The sequence below is a fragment of the Panthera tigris genome, chromosome A1 (genome assembly GCF_018350195.1).
Source record: "Panthera tigris isolate Pti1 chromosome A1, P.tigris_Pti1_mat1.1, whole genome shotgun sequence".
NCBI lineage: Eukaryota > Metazoa > Chordata > Mammalia > Carnivora > Felidae > Panthera > Panthera tigris.
Genome location: NC_056660.1, coordinates 135,483,644 through 135,509,121, shown reverse-complemented (window position 1 = coordinate 135,509,121; position 25,478 = coordinate 135,483,644). Strand labels below are relative to the sequence as shown.

At 42.3% G+C, this 25,478-nt stretch overlaps 1 protein-coding gene across 5 annotated transcripts in view; it reads right to left on the bottom strand.

Annotated features, from left to right (window-relative positions):
• Positions 1-25,093, bottom strand: part of LOC102972559 (NLR family apoptosis inhibitory protein) — a 37,192-nt gene extending 12,099 nt beyond the window's left edge. For 4 of the 5 annotated variants that reach the window (XM_042987921.1, XM_042987908.1, XM_042987915.1 and 1 more), the window contains exons 1-11: positions 25,000-25,093; positions 22,420-22,990; positions 21,403-21,502; positions 19,965-20,046; positions 19,027-19,078; positions 15,538-15,657; positions 13,089-13,188; positions 6,849-6,930; positions 5,622-5,679; positions 3,399-5,504; positions 194-361 (exon numbers count right to left, since the gene is read on the bottom strand). In XM_042987921.1, the coding sequence (XP_042843855.1) occupies positions 194-361; positions 3,399-5,504; positions 5,622-5,679; positions 6,849-6,930; positions 13,089-13,188; positions 15,538-15,657; positions 19,027-19,078; positions 19,965-20,046; positions 21,403-21,502; positions 22,420-22,987 (3,436 nt within the window). In that variant the 5' untranslated portion in view covers positions 22,988-22,990; positions 25,000-25,093. The remainder of the gene's footprint in view (positions 1-193; positions 362-3,398; positions 5,505-5,621; positions 5,680-6,848; positions 6,931-13,088; positions 13,189-15,537; positions 15,658-19,026; positions 19,079-19,964; positions 20,047-21,402; positions 21,503-22,419; positions 22,991-24,999) is intronic. The other variant, XM_042987937.1, reaches the window with a different exon arrangement.
• Positions 25,094-25,478: the final 385 nt, after the last annotated feature.

Below are 25,478 nucleotides of genomic sequence, written 5' to 3'. Positions count from 1 at the left end.
CAGGCTCTACCGACTGTGCCAGCCAAGTGCCCCTACAGTTCTCTGTTTTCTTAACGAGGAAGAGTGCTATTCCCACAATTCATTATGGATACAGGCTACAACCTGAGATTTACAAAAGCTGTAACTCTTAGTTATTGGCCAAGTTGCCTTTCCAAACGATGCAAAAACACGTCAATCAAAGTGCCATCCTTACCTAGCTTAGAAGGACTATACTCAGCTGAAATTTTGATCAGTAATTTCTCCATGTGGTGGAGATTGAAGAATTCTTCAGGAATGAGTGCAAAAACATTTTGTTGATGATGCAGATCCACAGAGAGTTCTTTCAGGCATAGGAACTTGTCCAAATTAGTAAAAAGTTTACCTAGAAGGCAGCACACAGTTTGCCATTATTAATCTAAGGAATTCCAAATGGAAAATTTGAAACTGTCATTTTGAGTCAGCAATCCATTTTCTTATTTGCAAATAAAAACCTTCCATATATCATAAAACATTGTTTTTTCTAGAAAGCACATATATGAACATGCTGCTTTTTGTAGCGTCTACTGATTACTCTATGAGAAGCCCTGTGCTACTCTGGATGCACAAAAGTAAGACGTCTTCCCAAGCAGTGCTGAAATGACAGAATTTCCACATGCAAAAGAATGGTGTTGGACCCTACCTCCCACCACCATACATAGCTACCTTAAAATGGAACCGCCACCAGAAGAAAAGATCGGAGTCAATCTTCATAACCTTGGCTTTGACAATGGATTCTTAGATATGCTACCAAAAACAGTAATTTAGAACTTATGTGCATTTAAAGACATTATTGACACAATGAAAAGACTATCTCCAAAATAGAAAATATTTTCAAACCATATGTCCATTAAGGATTCAATAAGTAGAATATTAGTTATTCTATAAAGACTCCTACAACTCAAGACAAAAAGAGAACACAATTAAAAAATGGGCAAGGAATGGGGCACCTGGGTGGCTCAGTAGGGTAAGCGTCTGACTTTGGCTCAGGTCATGATCTCATGGTTCATGAGTTCAAGCTATCTGTGCTGATAGCTCGGAGCCTGGAGCCTGCTTCAGATTCAGTGTCTCCCTCTCTCTCTGCCCCTCCCCTGGTCATGTTCTGTCTGTCTGTCTCTCCCTCTCTCCTTCTCTCAAAAATAAATGTTAAAAATTATTTTAAAAATGGGCAAAGATTTAATAGACCTGTCTCAAAAAAGGACACATAACCAGTAAGTACATGAAAAGATGCTCAAAACCGTTAGTCATTAGGGAAATGCAAATCGAAACCACAATGGGATACCATTTCTCACCTAATAGGATGACTTTCTAATTAAAAAAAATATAGGTAGCAGCAAGTGTTGACAAGGTTGTGGAGAAACTGAAACCCTCATACATTGCTGATGGGAATATAAACTGGTGTAGCCACTGTGGTGAACAGTTTAGAGGTTCCACAGAAATTGGAATTATTGTTAACATCATCCAGCACCCCACTTTTAGGTATATATCCAAAACAATTGCAAGCAGGATCTCAAAAAGATATTTGTACACCCATGTTGACAGCAACATTGCTCACAATAGCCAGAAGAAAAGCAAGTGTCCATCAACAGATGAATGGATAAACAAAACCTGATATATACACGGGAAGATTAGCTATCAAAGGGAACCAAGTTCTGATACAGGCTGCAATACAAATGAATCTCAAAAATATGCCAGGTGAAACAAGCCAGACACAAAAAGCCAAAATGTTGTATGATTCCACTTACAGAATACCTAGAATGGACAAATTCATAGAGATGAAAAGTAGGATAGATCTTATCAGTGGCTTGGCAGAGGAAGGAGGCACTGTTTCACTGGTACAGAGTTACCGTTTGGAGCGATGAAAACGTTCTGGAAATGGATAAAAGTGCTGGTTGTGCAACACTGGAAATGTACTTAATGACACTGAAATGTGCACTCAAAAATGGTTAACACGTTAAGTGTTAGGAATATTTCACCATAAAAAGGCATTTTAAAAAGAGTAAGTTGTTTTCTAAATTTGAGGATAAATATCTACCCACAGATCCTAATAACGTTTGGTGACCCTCCAGCAAGGTAACACAGAGTAAAGCACATCTAGGCATATAACAAACTGCTGAAAACCAAAGCCATACTAGCAGCAGAAAATTAAAAAAACAACAACAACAACGTAAGCACTATTTACAAAAGTGTCTAAAATACCTAGGAATAAATGTAATGCAGGACACACAAAGGCGACACTGAAACATCTCAAGTATTGCTTAGACAAGTGACAGGGGACACAAATGAGAGCGATTATTTCCCAGAGGGTACAAGCCCTTTCTTCTGTTAAGCAGGCAGGGTAAGGGTAATTTTCAAGCATCATGGTACATGGAATGAATGAATGAATGAATGAATTTATTTAGAGGGCACAAGTGAGCATGGGACTGAGAGAAGGAGAAAGAAAGAGAATCCCACAAGAGGTAGAGAGTGAGAGAGAGAGAAAGAGCAGCAAGGCTCCTGTTTTACCCGAAGCGGGCTCAAGCTCAGCACATGTGGGACTCACACTCAGGAACCATGAGATCATGACCTGAGGCGAAGTCAGATCTTAACCAACTGAGCCACCCAGGCTCCCCTATCCTTTTACGAGTAAGTAATTTGTGTCTGGTTATTAAGAGCCTTCATTGGGGGGGCACCTGGATGGCTCTGTCGGGTAAGTGGCTGACTCTTGACCTTGGCTCAGGTCATGATCTCACTTTGAGTTTGAGCCCCGAGTTGGGCTCCATCTGACAGTGTGTAGCTTGCTTGGGATCTGTCTCTCCCTCCCAATGCCCCTTCCCCCATGTGCAATCAATCAATAAGCAAACTTTAAGAAAAAAAGCTTTCATTGGTTAATATTTTAATTTTATGTTAATTATTCAAAAAGCATTCTATTATTCAGAGGCCTTTCACTAATCCTATTGAAAATATAGGTTAGTTGGGACGCCTGGGTGGCTCAGTCGGTTAAGCGGCTGACTTTGGCTCAGGTCATGATCTCGCGGTCCGTGAGTTCGAGCCCCGCGTCGGACTCTGTGCTGACAGCTCAGAGCCTGGAACCTGTTTCAGATTCTGTGTCTGCCTCTCTCTGCCCCTCCCCCATTCATGCTCTGTCTCTCTCTGTCTCAAAAATAAATAAACGTTAAAAAAAAATTTTTTTTTTAAAAAGAAAAAATAGGTTAGTCAACAGTTATCTTTTTTTTTTTTTTTTTGTCATCTAATTCCCTTTTTGTCAAAGGATTATCTTATATCTATTCTATCAGCCAGCATTTATGGTCTCATGCTTTCAGAAGTTTCCACCCACCTAAAACTAAGAGTGAGAAAATAAAATTACACATCAGAATAATCATCTAAGATATATTCAGGTGTACCTGGTACCTGCCTTGTCCCCAAGACTTGAAGAGACTCCAGGGCAGGCAGGGTGAGAAGCAATTCCTGTTCTGCTGTGCTCAGCTCCAGGCAGAACACTGAGCACTTGGTGACAGAGTCCTTACTCTGCTCCAGAGCAGGGCCGATGCCCACCATAAATTCCCCACTGTTTTGTAAATGGAGTTCGATGCACTGCGAGGCCGAGAAAATGACTGTGAGAACCCTGAGCATCTCCTGGTTCACAGTGGCCCCTCCAGACACATGCACTTCCAGAAGGGGGATCTTGTACTGCTTTGGAGAAAGGTGCCAATAGCCAGAACTGATGTCTGGTGGTTTCACGAGTCTCAGGTTCTGAAAGTGCTTTACGTTTTCTTCTTTTTCAGCTATATCCTGCTTCCAAGCACTCACAGATTCAAAGGCAGAAACACAGTCCTGATCAACAGTCGGTGCCTGTGATTTGTCTATGCATGTTTCCAAGACTGACAAATCTAGTGTGTGTACCTCATTTCCTCTTATGGAGACCTGGATGCTCCTCAACAATAATAGGCTTTCTGGGTGGTCAAAAAAATACGGTAAATTAAGTACATCCAAATTCAGGGTTTTCCCTTGAAGGAACTGCAAAATAAATGGAGAGCAGGCAGCAACAGTGTGGCTTTGGTAAGCAATTTTTATGGAAAGAGACAGTAACTGGTTTGAAATGATTGAAAAGTAACTTTCTGGAGATACCTGCCACACTGACCTCATACATTCCAACTTCTCTGAAATTTCTGGATGGTGCTTCAGGTAGTCATTGTTTTTCATTATTATCTCCAATGACTCTTTACTATCTGCCAAATGAAGCAAATGAGATACCATCTTTGGCCCTGCCTTTGTTGAAGGGTGACAGGAGAAGTAATTCAAAAAATTGCTGTAGAGACCTACAGCCGTCACTGATGAGTTAATTTGTTTCAAATAAGAAAGTCCCAAATCTTGATCTTCTTGCCTGTCAGAATCCAGAAGTTCAATCAGCCTCTTCCCTGCAAGAAATTCTTGGAATGCGGGATTTAGAAACTGGTAGACCGGTCTTAGTCTCTGGGCTGTGAATTTGCTCAACAGGCACGAAACTAAATCTTCCCTTTCATCAATTCCTGCTTCTGTAAGGTCATCGTCACTGAACTCAAAGCAAGATGAAAACAAACCTTTCAAGCCCAGCTGGCCACAAGAGGACACGGTTGCTCTGACAAGCTCAGCTTTAGATTTGTGCTTTAAGAAAAGGCATTCTATATACGACTTGAAAACAGCCACACCATCAATGGCTTTGTTCAAAGGATACTGCAACCAGTTAGCACACAGTGATGTTACAAAGAGAGGAGTCTTGTGAATTCCCCGCAAATTCTCGCTCATTCTAAAGTAAACCATAAACTTTCGCAGACAACTCATATCGTGTGAAAAGAGTTTCCGTAATAAATACATGGTATTATAGAAGGGAAACACTTTTATCTCCAGAATCGTGTCTAGGTATCGGCGGATGTCCCTGGCCCTGTTTGTATGTACACCAATCAATAAGCAGCTCCTTGAGTGGTTTTTTTGAATTAGTTTTTCTATGACCTGGGGAACTGAGCACATCTCTCTGTAGTCATCCAAAAGGAATAACACTTGATTTTTTAACTGCTCGATGATGTTCCTCAGGCACATTTCGGTGACAGAGCCTTCCGTTTTTAGGAGTTGGTCACAAATGATGGTGGCCAGCCCCTGGTCCAGTCTGGTAGAACTAAGGGAGAGATAGAAGACCAGCTGGAACCTGTTCAGCAAGGGACAGCATCCTGATGCCCATAGAAGAGCTATTTTCTTCAGCAGGACTGTCTTTCCACTACTTGCTTCGCCCTCCACACACATGACCGAGTTCAAGTTGGCAAAGACCTCCGGCAACACCACGGGCTCTTCCACAGGACTGCTGATGTGTTTTAAAGCCAGGGCTAGATCACAACCCAGCAAGTGGTCGGTGGCCAGAGAGGGAGAGGCCTCAAGCAAACACATGTGGCGGAAACTGGCACTGGTATAGGATTCTCTCAGCTGCTTGCTCAGATTCTTCGCCTCCTGAAGCCACTGGGCTTCACCCTGGGCCACTGCTGTGGAGAGAAGAAAAAAGGCACAGCTGCAAAGATGTACTCTCTCTCTTCAAATCTGCTACACACAAACAGAGGTACACATGCGTATCATCCCCTGTGTCGCTTTGAAATCCTTACCTGGTACTACAGAACTAACTGCTGCTGAATCTTCACCATAGCTTTCACTTGTGGTGTCCTTTGAAAATAAAATCCTCTGTTAAATCAAATTCTGTGTAAGACAGTAGGGCATCATGTCACAGCTGGGGACCAAACATCTAAACAAAGCCCCCCCCCCCCCCGCCCAGATGTTTATGCCGGTTGAAGGGGAGAGCAGCACAAATATGAAACAATAAATGATCTGCAAATACCCTCAAGTGTCTCCTAGGTGGCCCATGTATGACACATGCTACGGGTGAATCGGGCAGTGGTTCCTCTCCAGACAACCAGAACCACAACGTGTGCAACGAGAGGGGCCCTCCAAACATAACTGAGTGCAGCTTCTGACCATAGTTATTCACATTTTTAATATACATACCTGGGATATGGAACGATCGTATTTCTTACGAAAGAAGTTACTGAGATACCCCAGACTTTCTTCTTCAATTTTATTTTTCCATCAAGTGCAGATCAAGTTACTTTCTTTTCGTAGAATCAAAGACATAAAAGATCTAACATACAGCCTCAAAGAAGAGGTGTGTACATCTGTACTAGGTTAACAGTGACTTTGATCTCAGAGAACAGTGTAGGATTTCTCAGTTTAAAGGGACCAACCTATGATCTGGATTTATCAGTTGGTCATTTGCTTTTGTAAAGAAAAATATTATCTTCTGAGCCCTAGAAAAAGGCCAAGTCAAATTTTATGGTCTTCCAAATAAAGATCACATAGGGAATCCAGGTAGCCTGGATGCTAATCAGATCTAAGTCTAAGAGTCTGGGCCCCAAAGTAGAAGGGACTGACTCTACATTTCGTGAAGCTAAGTGTTAGGTCTTATTATAGTATCCTCATCTATACTTAGTACACGATAGGTGCTTAATAGGTATTTGTAGAACGTATTTCCTTATTTAGGATGAGCAATTCCTGTTCAAAAACCATTTTCTAGGGGTGCCTGGGTGACTCAGTCAGTTAAGCATCTAACTCAGTTTCGGCTCAGGTCATGATCTCACAATTAGTGAGTCTGAGCCCCACGTGGGGCTCTACACTGACAGCACAGAGACCACTTGGGAATCTCTCTCAGTGTCTCTCTGCTCCTCTCCAGCTCTCTCCCTAAACAAACAACAAACAAACAAACAAACAAACAAACTTAAAAACATTTTTTCTATCACATGATCACATACTGTTAAAATTCACAAGGTGATGTTCGTTACCGTTAATTCAGAAAGTTCACAGTGGTTGTGGTCATCTGGAATCCCTTCTGCACAGGACTTCAGATTTTGGAGAAACTGACAACTAAGCACAAAGTTAAAAGTTATAAAACCAGTTGTATGCAATTAAACGTTTGCATTAGGTTTTCAAATATTCTGTAATAGAATTCTGTGTTTTCTGTTTTTGGTATTCTTTTTTGAGAGAGAGTGCACATGCATACGAGCAGGGCAGAGGGCAAAAGAATCTCAAGCAGGCTCCACGCCCAGCACATAGCCAGACCTGGGGCTCGATCCCACAACCCTAGGATCATGACCTGAGCTGAAATCAAGAGTCGTACATTCAACCAACTGAGCCACCCAAGCACCCCACTGTTACCAAGTTTTTAACGGCAAAAATTAAACATCTAGAATGGTTCTCAGCAACAGCAATGCAAATGGTTCACAAAATAACAATGCAGACAGCCAGTAAATTTGGAGGAATGAGTGCACATTTAATACTCATCCATGAAACTTACTAAAATGGACCTAAAGATTCAAAAACAGAGAAGAAAACTCCGTCTATGAATTACGAAACAAAAAACAGGACATCAATAGAAAAACTGCTAAGATGTAAATAAAGCTGGAATTGATGGTAATGTACCAATGTTGGCTACATACCAATGTGATTTAAATCAAATATACCACAATGATTTAAGAAACTGGGTGTGGGAATATAAGAACTTTCTGTTTTATCTTTGTACCTGATCTCTAAATCTAAAGTCATTCTCAAATCAAAAGTTTATTTTCTAAAGAGCTCCATCAACATGAATATAGATAAAAACCACAAATATACTTAAAAACCATTTGCACTACTAGGTATTTACCCAAAGGACACAAAAGTACAGATTCAAAGGGGCACATGAACCCCAATGTTTATAGCAGCACAATCAACAGTAGCCAAATATGGAAAGAGCCCAAACGTCCATCAACTGATGAATGGATAAAGAAGATGAAATGTTACTCAGCCATCAAAAAGAATGAAACCTTGCCATTTGCAATGACATAGGTGGAGCTAGAATGTATTATGCTAAGTGAGTAAGTCAGAGAAAGACAGATACCATATATTTCATGCATATGCAGAATTTAAGAAACAAATCAGATGAACATGGGGAGAAAAAAAAGAGGGAGGCAAACCATAAGAGTCTTTTAATGACAGAGAACAATCTGAGGGTTGCTAGAGGGGAGATGGGTACGGGGATGGGCTAAATGGGTGATGCATATTAATTTAAGGAGGGTACTTGTTATGATGGGCACAGGGTGGTATATGTAAGTGATGAATCTCTGAATTCTACTCCTGAAACCACTATTACACTGTATGTTAACTAGAATTTAGAATTTAAATTTGTTTCAAATAAAAATTTGAAACAAAAGCTATTTGCCAGACATCATCAAACTGGGTGTAGATATCTTTTAAACCCAGGTATGATGTTTGCCTGAAGAACCAAGGGGGAAATTTCTAAAGAGTTCTACAATGATTACCTTGGACACATGAAAACTGTAGAAGTGACTAGATAAGTTGGATAACTAGGAACAACCAACTGTCTCAGGCTCATTTTCATGCTGCAGAATCAAAACAACGGATAATACATTCTTATTTTCCTACATGGTTGGAAAGGAGTCCAGGAATAAAAGGATAGTTGCAGGTAAATGGCAAGTAGGACTTCTTAAAAAAATATTTATTTATTTTTGAGAGAGAGAGCGCAAGCCAGGAGGGGCAGAGAGATAGGACAACAGAGGATCTGAAGCGGGCTCTGTGCCCACAGTGCAGAAGACTGACGAAGGGCTCAAACCCACTAACTGTGAGATCATGACCAGAGCCAAAGTCAGACGCTCAACCAACTGAGCCACCCAGGGCGCCCCATCAGCAAGTAGGACTTTTAATTTTTCTGTCCAAGGTTACTATACTGACAAAACCATCAAGGAAAGGACTCTGAAGGAAGATAAGATATAGACTTTTTCATACAAAGCCAATACACTTGGTAGCCAGCAGACCAGCACTGTTCTTCCGTAAAAGCAAAATGGTAACAGATAGACGTAAAGGAACGAAGAGTGCTTTGGATGTTTAACTTGGATGGTAAATAAAAAAAATATTTTTTTCTTCTTTTTAAAATGTATTTAAAAGTTAACAGTTGAAAGCAAAGACCTAACACTGTATTGTGAGATTTGTCATATATGTGGAAAGTAAAAACATAGGACAACACAAGCACAAAGCATAAGAGCGGAGAAACAGGAGTCTACTGTTATATGGTTCATACATTCTATGTCCAGTCTTATAATAGTATTTGAAGATGACTGTAATGTATTAAACATTCACACTGTAAATTCGAGAGCAGGCCGTAAAAGGCCAAAATAAAGATGCACAGCTAATCAGCCAACAGTAGAACAGAATACTTAAAAAAAAAAAAACAAATTCGAAACAATTGGGAAAGAAGGAAAGTCAACACAAGATGGGAGAAATAGAAAGCAAGTATCAAAATAGTATGTTTAAATCTAACCATATCAATAATTACATTAAATATACATTTTTTATTTATTTTTTTAAATTTTTTTTTTAACGTTTATTTTTGAGACAGAGAGAGACAGAGCATGAACGGGGGAGGGGCAGAGAGAGGGAGACACAGAATCCGAAATAGGCTCCAGGCTCTGAGCTGTGAGCACAGAGCCCGACGCAGGGCTCGAACTCACGGACCACGAGATCATGACCTGAGCCAAAGTCGGCCGCTTAACCAACTGAGCCACCCAGGCGCCCCTAAATATACATTTTTTAAACACCCACATTAGAAAGCAGATATTAGACTATTAAAAAAAAAAATCAAAGACACAACTATGCCTACCAGAAACTCACTTTAAATGTCAAGTCATAGATATAAAAGTAGAATTATTTCAAAAAAGGGGTGCCTGGGTGGCTCAGTCAGTTGAGTGTCCGACTCTTAATTTTGGCTCAGGTCATAATCCCAAGTTTGTGGGATAGAGTCCCACATCGGGCTCCATGCTCAGTGTGGAGCCTGCTTAAGATTTTCTTTCTTGGGGCGCCTGGGTGGCTCAGTCGGTTGAACGCCTGACTTTGGCTCAGGTCATGATCTCACAGTTCGTGAGTTCGAGCCCCACGTTGGGCTCTGTGCTGACAGCTCAGAGCCTGGAGCCTGCTTCGGATTCTGTGTCTCCCTCTGTCTCTGTATCTCAAAAATGAATAAACATTTTTAAAAAATTAAAAAAAAAAAAAAGATTTTCTTTCTCTTTCCTCTGCCCCTCTCCTCCACTGGTGTGGTGTCTCTCAAATTAAAAAAAAAAAATGATTTCAAAAAAGACTTATGTAACAACTGATTATAGTAAAGCTGGACTGTCTATATTAGATAATGACTTAAAAATAAGGAATATTATGAAGGATAGGGAAGAACATTTCATATATTCTCTATGAAAGAGCCAAGGGCAAAGAATAGCCAAGACAGATTCTCTTGAAGGAAAAGAACATAGCAGTTATACAGAAAATATGAAATTATGCTAAATATCTTTAGTAATTAGACTGATGAAAATTAAAATTTGGGCAATACCAAGTGAGGAAGCAGACCAGTGGAAACTCATCTATGCTCGTGGGAAAATCAATTGGTACGACTTTGAAAAATGTTTTGCATAACCTAGCAAAGGTGAATAGGTACAAACCTATGACCCTGCAATTTTATGGTTTGTTATGTATTTTAGAGTAACAAACACGAGCCCTGGGAAATACATACAAGAATGTTCCCGGTGGCATTACTTGCAACACTTCAAAAACAAGCCAGGTGTTGAGTTAAGAAAAAAATGGATAAATCTTACATATTCATAAAATAACATATGAACCCAGCAGTGAAGACATTGAACTACAGCTCAATGTTTAATTATGGATGAGTCTCAAAAACCATATGAAACAAAACAATCACACAGCAACCACACAGTATGTTTACATGTATTTGAACTTGAAGAACAGGCGGTTAAATATGTTTAAGGATATACACTTAGTTGATAAAACCCTAAAGAGAAGCAAAGGAACAATTAACCCAAAATTCAGGATCATGTTTAATTCTGGATTGGAAGGATGAGGATATAATCAGAATTGGGGAGGGTGGGCACACGGGGACCTTCTAAAGAATTAGTAATGTTCCATTTCATAACTTTACTGATGGGTTCATCGGTTTATTACAGTCCTTTAAATCATACGTAAATATTTTAGGTACTCTAGCGCAGGCATCCTAGTTTGCTTTTGTTTTTTTGTTTTTGTTTTTTTTCAAAAAAGGTAGATAGGAGCATCTGGGTGGCTCAGTTGGTTACGGGTCCCACTTGGGCTCAGGTCATGATCTCACAGGTCATCTCACAGCCCGCATCGGGCTCTGTGCTGACAGCTCAGAGCCTGGAGCCCGCTTCAGATTCTGTGTCTCCCTCTCTCTCTCTCTGACCTTCCCCCATTCATGCTCTGTCTCTCTCTGTGTCTCAAAAATGAATAAACGTTAAAAAAAATTTTTTTAATAAAAAAAAAATGTCCTTACTGTTCCCAACAGTTTACTAGATACTAAATCCAAATAATAAAGGACAACTAAACAACTACTCCTGTCAAAACCTGTTCGAAGCAGTATCCTCTTTAGAATCTTAGAATTAGATGGAAGTATTTGAAGATCTGTATGTATTAATACGTATTTCTGGGAAAACTCTTACTAATTACCAAGTGAAAAGAACCTATTTCTTCTTGCAGGTGCTTGGGCGGCTCAGTGGGTTGAGTGTCCAACTTGTGGTTTCAGCTCAGGTCATGATCCAAGGATTGTGGGATTGAGCCCTGCATCAGGCTCTGTGCTAAGCGTGCAGCCTGCTTGGAATTAATCCTCTCAATCTCTCTTTCTCTCTCTCTCTCTCTCTCTCTCTCTCTCTCTCTGTCTCTGTCTCTCTCTCTCTCCTTCCCTCCCTCCCTCTCACACTCTCTTTCTCTAAAATAAATTTTTTCTAAAAATTCACAGAAAAGAAATATTAAAGAAATGGGCATTTCCTCATTTCTTCATGAAATTTTAGAACACTGGAAACAAACAGAAAATTCTAAAAGCTTCCAGAGAGGGGTAGAGTAGTTTGCACTCACAGGATTAAGAATTAGAAAGGCATGGAACTTTTCAACAGCAACACAGGAAGCTATTAGGAAATGTAGCAATGCCTCTAAGATTCAGAATGAGAAGGACTTCCAACCTAGAGTACTAAAACTAGCTAAACTACCCAAACACAAGTGTGGGGTTTGGAGTATAAATATATGCATAATCTTCTGCACTAGTAAATGAACCAAGAGGATGGCATTAGATCCAGCAAGCGGGAGCTACAACACAGGAGGGAAGAAATGGGAATACCTAGGATGAATGTGAGGGAAGATCCCGGGATCCCAGGTGCCTACAGGACAAGTAGTTCATACTGGATCAGGTCAGAAGACATCAGAACAGACCCTTTCAAGAAAATGAAAATGCTGGGGTATCTTGTAGGTCCAAATGAAGGATTGGAGGTTTAAACGTTTGGGAGAATTTGAAGATGAACTAACTATATATAAAAAACTAAGCAAATGGCTATACCTTCTTTAATAAATATTTTAAAAGGTGGGGGGTGCCTGGGTGGTTCAATTGGTTGAGCATCTGACTTTGGCTCAGTTTATGATCTCACAGTTCACAAGTTTGAGCCCCATGTCAGGCTCTGTGCTGACAGCTCAGAGCCTGGAGCCTGGTTCAGATTCTGTGTCTCCCTCTCTCTCTGTCCCTTCCCTGCTTGCGCTGTCTCTCTCTCACTCTCAAAAATAAACATTAGAAAAAAATTTTTAAATAAAATGGCTAATGTATGAATCTCACCTGAAAACAACAAAAATTAAGCCAAACAAAGTTATCACTTCCTACAAAAATTAAAAGTTGTACAGGGAAGAAAAGTAAGTGTTAATTTACTACAAGGTTTAGCTCTGCATAGCATTTATATAGTCATGATAATAAAAACATGTAATGTAAAAATTATTGCTCTAACCAGAACTACACATGTAACAAGGAATTCTACATGTGAAGGATGCCACGAGAGCAAGAGGATGAAAGAAATAAACACTCATGCTACATAACATGAATCCACGAGGTGGGTGAAGACTTAGAAAATAAAACTGGGGGACGGGGAGAATTATTAAACGTGCATCCAAATTCACAGACACTAAACATTCATTCCACTCACTTGGGAAAATATTTGGCATGATCTTCTAATGGGTCATCACCTTCCTTCCAGTTCTCCATACATCCTCCACAGAAGAAACACTGGACGATGTCCTTCGTGCCTAAAAGTAAGGAAATTCCATCCACTTGTATGTGCATTTGTCAACTGTCACAGATAACAATCACGAAGCCTTTATGACCAAAACGTTCTTCGTATTTCCAATCGGATTTTGCGACAGAGTCACAGTTTGGGTCACCAGCAAGGTGATATTCTATGTAGGATTCTTCTCTTGGACAACAGAGTAATCAACTAACGAACCAAACGCTCCTAAGGTACCAGGCACTTTGATAAACACCCTTTCCCTGTCCCATCCTCCATTAATGGAGAGAGAGATTTGCAAATCAGAATGTGGAATTATAGCTCCTCGAAGCAAGAGATTTTTGTCCGTTTCGCTCACTCATGAATCTCACTGACCTAGAAAAATACCTAGCACTTCTTATTAAACACTCAATAAGTATTTGTTTAAGGAATAGGACAGAAAGAATGTATTTGGAGCTCAAGGGGAAAAATCTCTGAGGAAATGTAGCAGCCCATATATAAGTAAATTCATGAAGAATCAAGTGCCTCTTACTACATGATTCCCTGGTTTATTTCACTACAAGCAACATCAAGTCTCCTTATGAAATTATTTCTCTGAAGGGAAATTAGTATTAGGACCCACCAAATGATTGAAATAGAAATGGAGCATCCATCATCTTCCTTCTACTCTTGGACCGTTGTAGGCACCGCAAAGCTAGGGCAGAAGAAAACCTCCCTTTGTATCTGGACAAAAATACAAGGTCTTAGAGATTGCAAAATCCTACAAGGGTCAGAGGACTCAGATTTGTGGGGAGAGCTGGAGGTTTGAAAAGGAAGAGGGTGAGGACACTGGGCAGAGGATCTTTGAGGACACTGGCAAGAGAAAGAATAGAGTATGGAGAAAGCGGGGCTGGGTGGGGGCGGTGGGGGAATGATGTCTTTTCAAATGCTTAAAATTGTGAGGCATTAAGATTTTTCTGTACTAGGCACCTGGGTGGCTCAGTTGATTGAGCGTCTGTTCCACTCAGGTCATGATCTCACTGTTCACGAGTTCGAGCCCCACGTCAGGCTCAGTGCCGACAGCTCAGACACTGGAGTCTGCTTCAGATTCTGTGTCTCCCACTTTCTCAATACTTTTTTTTTTTTTAATGTGCAATCTTAAAAAAATTTTTTTTGTACCAATGGAATAGGTCTGCTAAAGTGACCATAGCATTCCCGTACCCCACAATGCCCTGTGATATTTCTGATACCTACTTGACCACTCAGCACGAGATCTGCATGGACCTCTGCTATCATCACTCCATGTGTGTATTTGGTCTAAAGAAAGACAGCAAGGGGCACCTGGCTGGCTCAGTTGGTAGAGCCTGCACCTCATGTTGTGAGTTCAAGCCCCACATTGGGCCTAGAGGTCACTTAAAAAAAAAAAAAAGGCAGCAGCCAGCAAGATACCTAGGAAGGGCACACTATCTTTTCTCTGATCATCTTGCTGTACTCATACGGATATTTTGCTGAGGAGAACGAACCCACTCTGGATTACAGAGTGGAGCTGCCTGAGGACCAACAACTAAACAGAGAACATTACCAACTGACAGCAGATGCTACATGGTCGGAAATCATAAAGAAGAACTTCCTGGGAGAGCCTAGGTGGCTCAGTCGGAAGAATATGTGACTCATGGTTGTGGGGTGGTGAGTTTGAGCCCCATGTTGGGTGTAGAGATGACTAAAAAAATCAACTTTAATTAAAAAAAAAAAACTTACCTAAAACACAAGAATTTCCTGATGTTCTCTTCCAAATAGAGTATGGCAAAGGCTGCTATCCACACTCCCAGTATCTCTCTTTCTTCCATGGTAACAGAAATCCCCCTTTTTGCTAGTCATCCAGGAAAAAGAAACAACGTCCTAGCTCCTCTTATAGGTAGGTATGGCCACGTGACTACTAAGTTCAGGTTACAGAGATAGAAGCAGAAGGGAAGTACAAAGGTCATGTGACAGTTTCCAGGGAAGCCAAGGTTGGTAGGGGGTGAGGGTTGGAGAATAAGGTGTAGAAAGTAAAAGACATTGTAGGAGCACCTGGGCGGCTCAGTCACTTAAGCATCCAACTCTTGGTTTCCGCTCAGGTCATGATCTCATGGTTCACGGTTCAAGCCCCACGTTGGGCTCTGCACTAACAGTGTAGAGCCTGCTTGGGATTCTCTCTCTCCCTCTCTCTCTCTGACCCTCTCCTGTGAGCGCTCTCTCTCTCTCTCTCTCTCATAATAATAAACATTTAAAAAAGAAACGCAGAGACTGTTGAGTCTACATAAACACAAGTCCAGGACCATAAGGTATAAATGGAGTTTAAGTGGACATAAGAAAGAGCAAGACCAGAGCTTGGCGGAAACTAGCAACTCACCTGTATAGAGAAGACCTGCTCTGACCAGAGCTGAAACTCCTGCAGGGAATGCATGGGGCCAGCTCTTAAAAGATTCCAGTCGTAGTCCTTCATTAGCAAAGATGCTGTCATTGCAATACGCTTGAAAAAAAGGCATATGGGGAGATCAGCAAGCTTTGAGATTCCAACTATCAGTGTTCAAATTACCCCTTTGTATCTAGAGATGGAATATGGATGCATTGTGTTTTGCTTCAATGCAATTGGAGGAGGGGTTGGAAAAGATGGAATAGTTACGATGAAGCAAGACTGACCACATGTCGAAGCGCTGAAGCACTGGTAGATATGTGGTGGCTAAATACTACTGTCTCATTTCTGCGTAAGTTCAAATTTTTCTATAATAAAACATTTCAAAAGGATCTCTTCATCATCTACTGATGAAGTTTTGGGGTGATGGCGGGATGGTCCAGAACCGATGGCCAAAACAGGATTCTTGAAGGCATGTTTGGTGCAAAAAGGTGATCTCATTAAAATACGGGGACAGGACCCATGGGCAGGAAGAGCTTCATGGGGTCGTGAGGGGTAACTCATTATATACCCTCATGTTAGGAGGGGGTCAGGGATAGACTAAATCTCTAAGGTATTTTGAAAGCAAGGTTTCCAGGACCTTGAGGGGCTAGCTGTTGCTAGGGAAATGCCAGTTATTAATATCTAATAAAACCTCAGTCATGAGACCCTGCAGATGCATATCAGGGGGCCATAAGCTTGGAGGATGATTGCCAGCATACATCTTGGGGCAGTTGAGGTAAAGGAAGTAGACTTACAGGATCCTCGAGATTGGGATAATGTTAGACTAAGATTCCCTTTTGCCCCCAGCAAAGTGTCATCATCAGACAGCTGAGCTCCGAGGAGGTCAGTCTGCCGGTTTCAAGGACTTGTCAGTGGGCTGTAGGCAGTAAGGGAACTCAATTTTTCATTTGCCTTAGTTTCCCACATCACCATGGCAAGCACTCATACCCCTTTCGTCTGTCCTCGAACATAACTAACCTATGTTAATTTGGTTCTGCATGTTTAAGATGAAAGCTTGCCTTGGTGTTCTTTAAACACAGGAGTGTCTGAGGAATATCACATATCACCCACCTGGGGGTCGGGGGGTGTATGTGCCAGCCTGTGTTTTGCCCTCAGCTCGCCCCAGGCTCCCTCATCAACTACCATCAAAATAAAACAAGACAGTGCTAGAGGAGATTCCCCTTCTCCCCAGCTTAGTGTCAAGATTCGAGAATATCAAGTTTTCCTTGTTATCTCCCTTAAGAGCAGGCAGGATACCCTTTGGGCTATCCACTCTGTGAGGTAGTCTCCACTGGACTTCCCACCTTGGGCTGGGCCTGGGGTTGCGTTCCTGTCTTCTTTCCGTACCCTGTGAGGACTTGAAAACTAACCTATGGGGGCGCCAGGGTGGTTCAGTTGGTTAAGCGTCTGACTTCGGCTCGGGTCATGATCTCACAGTCCGTGAGTTCCAGCCCCGCATCAGGCTCTGTGCTGACAGCTCAGAGCCTGGAGCCTGCTTCAGATTGTGTCTCCCTCTTTCTGCCCCTCCTCCACTCATACTCTCTGTATCTCAAAAATAAATAAAAACATTTTTGAAAAATTAAAAAAAAAAAAGAAAACTAACCTATGTTAACTTGGTTCTGCGTGTTTAACATGAAAGCTTGCCTTGGTGTTCTACCTTTGAACACAGGATCCTGCCATTAACTTCGTTTTTAATCTGAATATTACTTAGTATTTTGGAAAAACCCATCTTTTCCTATGTGTCCAATGCTCTCACACAACTATCGCACTCACAACCCTTCTGACACCAGATGTGTGAGGGTCCTATGCCCGCCCCCTGAAGCAATTCTCTGACACCAGCTGGGTGTCCTACAATTTACCCAAATCTAACTCTACCAGAGATATGTCAGATCCCACAGGTTAAGGGCTCAGCCACACAAGACTGCTCCCACACCACTTTATTTGCTAGAGTGGCTCACAGAACTCAGGGAAACACTTACCACTTTCTTTAAGGGGATGATAAAGGATACACATGGACAACCAGATGAAGACATACATAGACCCAGTGTGTATGTGTGTGTGGGAAGCTTCTGTACAGAAGCTTCTGTCCCGCGGGGAGTTGGCTGTGGGTGTATTCTCTCACCGGGAAGCTCTCTGAACACTATACTACTGGGCTATTTAAGGAGGCTTCCTCATGTAGGCCTGATTGATCATTACCTCCACTTTCAGCCCCTCCTCCCTCCCTCCCTCCCTCTCTCTCTCTCTCTCTCTCTCTCTCTCTCTGAAGAATGGGAGGAAGGACTGAAAATTCCAAGCTTCTAAATGTGGTTTGGCCTTCCTAATGAGCAGCCCCCATCCAGGATCCCACCCACAGCATCCAAGAGCCACCCACCTCATTAGAACAAAAGATCCTCTCAGTGCTCTGATCACTTAGAAATTCTTTTTTTTTTTTATGTTTATTTTTGAGAGACAGAGACAGACAGAGCATGAGCAGGGGAGGGGTAAGAAGAGAAGGAGACACAGAATCCAGGCTCCAAGCTGTCAGCACAGAGCCCAGATGCGGGGCTCAAACTCACAGAGAACCTGATCCGAGCAGAAGTAGGACACTTAACCGACTGAGCCAAAGTGCCCCTGATCACTTAGGGATTCTTAAAGGTTTTAGGCGCTAGGTGCCAGGAACTGGGGGAATTTATGTATTTTCTATTATCTCACACCTAATTTCTTAACACTGATCCATTTAAGAACATATTCAGAAGTGTTTTATCCAGAAAATTTAGGACATTGTTCTAAAGAAAGTGTCGAAGACCCAACTCTGTCGTATGCTCATTTATGCCAAAAAAACAAAAAAACAAAAAAACCAAAGTCATTCCAGGGGCACCTGTGTGGCTCAGTAGGTTAAGTGTCTGACTTCAGCTCAGGTCATGATCTCACAGCTCCTGAGTTCAAGCCCCGCGTCGGGCTCTGTGCTGACAGCCCAGAGTGGAGCCTGCTTCCGGTTCTGTGTATCCCTCTCTCTGCCCCTCCCCTGCCTGCACTCTCTGTCTCACTCACTCAAAAATAAACATTAAAAACAAAAACAAAAACAAAAAACTAAGTCACTCCCGAAGACTAGAAATCTCTTATGAAAATAGTTTTTTGTTTTTGTTTTTGTTTTTTTTTAATTATTATGACACCATAGGGGCCCCTGGGTGGCTCAGCTGGTTAAGCTTCTGACTTGGGATCAGGTCATGATCTCGTGGTCTGTGGGTATGAGCCCCACGTTGGGCTCTGTGCTGACAGCTCACAGCCTGGAGCCTGCTTCTGATTCTGTGTCTCCCTCTCTCTCTCAAAAATAAACATTAAAAAAAATGATTATGACACCATAATGTGAGGAAGAGAATGGAAAAAAAAAAAAAAGATGACAAAAAAAAAAAAAAAGCAAAGGAAGAAATAAGCAAAGCCTTTGGGATATGCCTGAGTCTTTACCTGACACCATAGGTAACTCTCTCTTGACCCAGGAATTCACAAAGTGTTCTCCCTGAAGAAAATTAAAATTCAAGTTATCAACTATTTGACTTAGACAATACAGTAATCTATGAATCACAAGTGGTAAGAACTCTCCTTCCCCCGCCCCCCATAGTTTCATTGGGTTGCGGCAGGTTTGTGGGATCATTCCTAATTTCCATCTCTATTGATGTTGGAATTTCTTAATGCAGTGCAAAAAACAAAAACAAAAAAAACACCTGTGAGTGTTTATCTATAGCCAACAGGGAGCCTTCTCAGGGTCATGTTTTCCAAAGATCCAGTTCAAAATCAGAGTTATATTAACATTGCACAGATGTACTTTGACTAATGAGGCAGTATAAGCTATATGGAGGAAAACGGATTCAGTGAGGTGGTTAGGTGTTAAGCAACCAATCCTGAAACTGCACCCAGATTTCTTTCTGAGCAAACACTCCTCCTCCCTTTCAGGCCATCTTCTTTTCAGGGTTCTCACCTTCTGAGTCCTCTTAGCCAATCCACTCTTTTCTTGTTTAAGCCAATTCAGGAAGTGACCGGACACTAGGGAATCCTTACTAATAGAGTATAAAGTAACCAGCTGGGAGGCAGCAGCTCTGAGGCCAGCTGGGCTGGGGGTACCAGGTGTGAATATCTTATGCAGGCATTCAGGTGGGGGCAGCCATCGGAAGTGGAAGCAGGGTGGGGCTGGGGTGACTCCAGTCAAAGAGGGTAAGACTGGTTGTAGTTCAGCAAGACAATGTGGTTTTCTGCAGTCGACCAGAAGAGAGGTAGGAGAAATGAAAGAAGGGAAGAAGAAACAAATGGAGCCCATGACAAAAAAAGAATGCCACCCCCCCTTCTAATTCACAAAGTATCAGGTAACCAAAAGCCAACTTGAGAAAATATTTGCTGTTATAAATTACCGTGACACCAACAAATCCCTTGTAGCTTTGGATATACTGTGCAATTTCCTCTGAGGATTTCTTACTTTGAAGAAATTCACATCTGTAATTGGTAAACAATAGTAAACATCTGTCTCTCAAAAGTAAAAATAAACATTAAAAAAAAAAAAAAAAAGAATCCAGCACTTAACCAACTGAGCCACCCAGATGCCCCAACTGTTCTACTTTTGTTTAAAATTTTCAACATCAGGGGCTCCTGGGTGGCTCAGTTGGTTAAGCATCCAATTCTTGGTTTGGGCTCGGGTCATGATCTCATGGTTCATGGGTTCAAGCCCCACATCGGGCTGTGTGCTGATGGCAGGGAGCCTGCTTGGGATTCTGTCTCCCTCTCTCTCTGCCCCTCCCCTGCTCGCTATCTACCTCTCTCTCAAAAATAAATAAACGTTAAAAATTTTCAACATCAAAGTTAAAAAAAGGTTTAAGCAATAAATCCGTATTTGGGAGATGTAAAGTCATGTAGAAAATACTACTCAATATAGCATTAAAGATAATTGAAACATACTTCATTTTCTAAGCAGAGAACTAAACGTTGTAATCAAAACTTTTCAGTTTTTGAAATAAAACATTTACACGAGGTATATATTCAGCAGTACAGGTAAACATGTGTAGTAAGATTTTAAACATGGTGTTACTTTCCAACTTCCTTTATACACTATTTTACATCATCCCCATGCAAATTATTCTTTATTAATTAAGGCAGATCTGGAACTACTTTGCCAAACAGATAGGATTCTAATAAAACAACCTTTAAGAAGTGGTTTTATAATGGAGCGCTTGGGGAGGCTTACTTAAGTGTCCAACTCTTGGTTTCGGCTCAGGTCATGATCTGAGGGTTGGTGACTTTGAACGCCATGACAGGCTCTGGGCTGTCAGCACAGAATTTTTGGGATTTCTCTCTTCCTCTCTCTACCCCTCCCCTGCTCACATGCATGACCATGCATGTGCTCTCTCTCGAAGAATAAACATTAAAAAAAGAAGTGATTTTATTTTATTTTTTATTTAATGAGAGAGAGAGTACAAGCAGGGGAGAGGGGCAGAGAGAGAGAGACAGAGACAGAGAGAGAATCTTAAGCAGGCTCCAAGCTCAGTGTGGAGCCCAATGCGGGGCTCCCCAACACACAACCCAAGGATCATGACCTGAGCTGAAACCAAGAGATGGCCGCTCAACCGACTGAGCCATCCAGGTGCCCCAAAATGATTTTAAATGATACAATTCACATTTTCCACAAAGTAATCAAGCCTTTCTTGAATAAATTCTGAAATGTTCCAATATCGGATAGGAAACGATCAAGACTGAAGACGCTACTCCAGATGACTTGTCTTTTGCCTTACAACAACAACAACAACAACAACAACAAAAACAAAGATAATTACAGGAAAAATATATTTATCTACTTACTTGGGGAACCACTTGGCATGTTCCTTCCAAGGATCGTCTCCCTCTTCCCAGTTTCCTAAACATCCACCACAGGAAAAACACTGCACAGTGTCCCGTTTACCTACATGTGAAGGACACATTTAGATCGCCCAGCAATGGCTCCATGGAGTAGTGCAGAAGACGAGTTTCCAGGAGCTGACTGCTTGGTGCATGAGCAAAAGGCACTGCAGCATGTCTGTCTGTTCACACCCCCTGCAGGCTGAATCTCTACCCCACACACAGCCCTGCTCCCCTAAGGGAGCAGTTAGGGTACCCTACCCCTCAGCCACAGCCCTACTTCACATACAGAATGGTCAGCTGCTTATGCACCCGCCCCAATTCCTTCCAAGGGCTGGTGTTTTGCTCTTTGAGCTCTCAGGGAAGGAGTCAGGAAGCCAAGAAACACCAGCACTCATAAAGTAAGGTACCATTAGAAGCTGTAACTTGTAGTTCTGCCATGAAGTTTCCGTGGAGACTTAAGCACATTTCTTAAACTCTTTGAGCCTAATAAACTCAACTGTGAGACATGGGGAAGGGGCAAGTTGTTGGATTAGAATTAAGGCTGAATTTGAACTTAGCATCAAACACATACTCAGTAAATGACTGCTGCTTTCAAAATTGTCATTCACACTTGTCCTAACATTTATGGCATGGCCAGGAGATTTCAAACATAGTGCAGTTTTCTAGAGTGTAATTCTCCCTATACATTAAAGTTAGCCTTAAAATTAAAGCAAACAACTCCCCCCCTCCCAATACTGCAGCCATTAAAAGAATTAAGGAAAGGGGCGCCTGGGTGGCTCAGTCCGTTAAGCATCTGACTTCGGCTCAGGTCATGATCTCACCGTCCATGGGTTTAAACCCCGCGTCAGGCTCTGTGCTGACAGTTTGGAGCCTGGAGCCTGCTTCAGATTCTGTGTCTCCCTCTCTCTCTGACCCTCCCCCGTTCAGCTCTGTCTCTCTCTGTCTCAAAAATAAATAAACATTAAAAAAAAAAATTACCTGTAAAGACAAAGCCAGCAGCTGAGAGGTCCCTCACGGATACCGCTTGCACGTAAAATGGCCAGTTCTGGAAGGATTCGAGTCTGGCCCTGTCTTCCTGGTACCTTGCTTTGTCGCCTCTCAGCATGTTCTCTGGATTCTTGACTCTTATATCATACTTGCCAACGTTACCAACATCTTTGCCCAAAAGGAACTCACAACGTGGACGAAACTTCTTGTGAAGTTCTATGGGGAGTCTGTGGATGTGGGCACCAAAGAGGATTAAGCTGCAGCAGAAGCACTGAATCCCAGATTTTACACCAGTGAAATAAAACCCGGCTGCTGCCATCTCCTGTGGCGTCCATGAGCTGTAGTGCTCATAGGTCACAAAACTCTTCAACCTTTTTGCTTCACTGCGCATGTGTGAGTTAAAGCCTTTCTGCATTTTTTCTCGTTCCTTCTGAAATCCTTCTTCCATTTCTTTGGCGAACTGAACTGCATCTATGCCTAGAAAAGCAGACAGCTCCGGGAGCAAAGCAAAATCAAACTCGGAAATCCTATCCTCCTGGGCCGCCTCCTGGGCCGCCATTTTCTGAAAAGGAAAGAAAAACAGGTTGATGAACTTCCACCTGAGCAGCTGCAGGTAAGTCACCACTTAGGTCAAAGGCATAAAGCAGGGGCTCCCATAGCACCATCATATAACAAGCCGCAACATGCCTGCTTGCATTCTCCACACTCTGGGAGCCTCAGGAGTCTTCTGTTAATCCCTGTTAATTTTCTGTTAATCTTCTGTTAATCTTCTGTTAAACCCAACATGAAGTTGGGTGGTTCAGCTCTGCAAGGTGGGTTTATGCACTTCCCACCCACTCCCGCCTTTACCCGGTTCAGCTGATCAAGAACTTGCCAATCTACCCACATTTCTGCAAAAGCTGCAGCTGAGGATCTTGATTAAGAGCAAGCATGCCCTTCATTTGGCAGGATCCAGTGCAAGGAAGAGCTCCTTTGTCATTAGTGCAGGAAATCTGTCTCCGCGGAGGTTATCCAGGAAGGTCTATCAGACCAGAAGGTTACTGAGGTTTCAATGGAATCGCCCCTTTGTTTCAATTCTCTTTTGCCCTGTACATTCCCTTTGGTGGCTAGCAGATGAGAGTCACATTATGACCAAAAGAAATATCTCCCCAACTCTCCTTTGCCATCACATCCCTTCCCAGAACGAACAGATCAAACCTTGGTGGACTCGGCTGCCTGAGGCTCTTACTTTCATTTTTGCCAAAGCAGCCCAAACCAGCCAAGAAATGGTTTTCTGGGAGGACTTCCTCTCTGAGTTTGTGTTAATAGCTTAGCTCTTTGCTCTGGTTCAGGATCTACCACCGGTCCCTCCCTGCTCTGCTTTTCCTCCCATCAATAGTTCTCCTACTTGAAATCAAGCCACTGATGCCTCAGCAGCCAGCCTGGCCTCTGTGGCTTGAACTCTTTTCATTCTTTTCTCATTCTCCCACTTTTCATTGTTTGTTTGTTTTTTTTTTTTTTTCTCCCAAAGTCTTAGCCATCATTTAAATTTAAAAGAGGAACCACGGGTTTCCAGTATGCCAATCACAGTGCCCTGTCTCCAGCCATCACCCAGGGTTGGCTAACTGAAAAAACTCACAAGACTCTACACAGTATAGTTACATAAGGCTTTAACAACAGTGAAAGATAAGATACAAAAATTAAAATTCATGAGGCTCCTGGGTGGTTCGGTCGGTTAAGCGTCTGACCTCTACTCAGGTCATGATCTTGCGGTTGCTCAGTTCGAGCCCCATGTCGGGCTGGCCGCTGTCAGCCTGTCAGCGCAGTTTGCTTTAGATCCTCTGTCTCCCTCACTCCGTCCCTCCCTCACCTGTGCTCTCCCAAAAAATAAATACTGAAAAAAAAAAATTAAAAACAGGTCTACACGAGAGAGGGACTCAGACTCCAGGATCAGTACCTAGGGATTTTTCTCTGTTGCACAGGACATTCTTCATTTTAGGTAATGAACCACCTAGATAGCTCTTAGAGAAACCATAATCTCATCTGAGGAGGAGTCTTAGAGACCCCTCTGGTCCTGTGACCAAAACTAGGCTGCGTGACCCGTCCCAAAACCAGAAACAAGCTGACGCCAGCTGCTCCCCCGCCCCCACCCCGGTCTGTTTCAGACCCTAGCACACGACTGACTACATTCATCACCAGTTTGGACATTTCATTCAGGTTTGGCCAACATGCAGCATCTCTGATCCCTATCTCTCCGGGGGTACGGAAGTACAGGATTGCAAGAGACCAGCTGGTCCGCAGTTGTCCTGTACGTAGACAACAAAGTTCACCGGTCAGTTTTGCTGGTCCCCAGGCTGTTTCTGGGCAGAAGAGACCTCCGAAGCCCTCTCCAGCTTTCCTGTTCTTTTACAACAAGAGCTAAGAGAGCCAGAGAGGGTCCTGTGTCGTGCAGCTAGGATTCAAACCCATCTGTGTGACCCTAGTGCCTGTCCTCTGGCCTCCCAAGAGACAAACAGGAATGAGAGAAACATGAGAACTGCGAGGTGAGGTGTGGAAGCAAAGCACCATGGTCAGAGAAGGTCATTTACTTACTGAGAGGCTTGTCCGGAGTCCCACTCAGAAGGAAGGAGAGTGTGTGGCTGAGCCTCTGTGCCAGCCCTTTAATGGGAAGCACTGAGAAAACATTTGAGGAACCAAAACTCAAATTGCACAGTTCACTGGGAAGTTACCAGTGTTCCAGGGTTGTGAGTCAACAGCCATTAGGTCAGAACTCGAAAGGAATAATAAAACCTGCCATGTCCCACAGCAGAAAGTATTTTATTCTAAATAGTTCATGATTCATGAAAGCTTATGATGCTAATATAAATCTTCTTTCTGGGATGATGGCAGTTTCTACCTTTCTGGTATCTTTGAGGATTTTCTCTTTTATCTTTGAGGTTATAAACATTCTTAGGATAGTGTCTAGGTGTGGGTGCTTTTACATCCATTGCCCTGGGCACCCAGCGGGCTTTTTCATTCTGAACAGGTGGAGCTCCCAACAGCCCTGGGCAATTATCTTTAATTTCCTAACT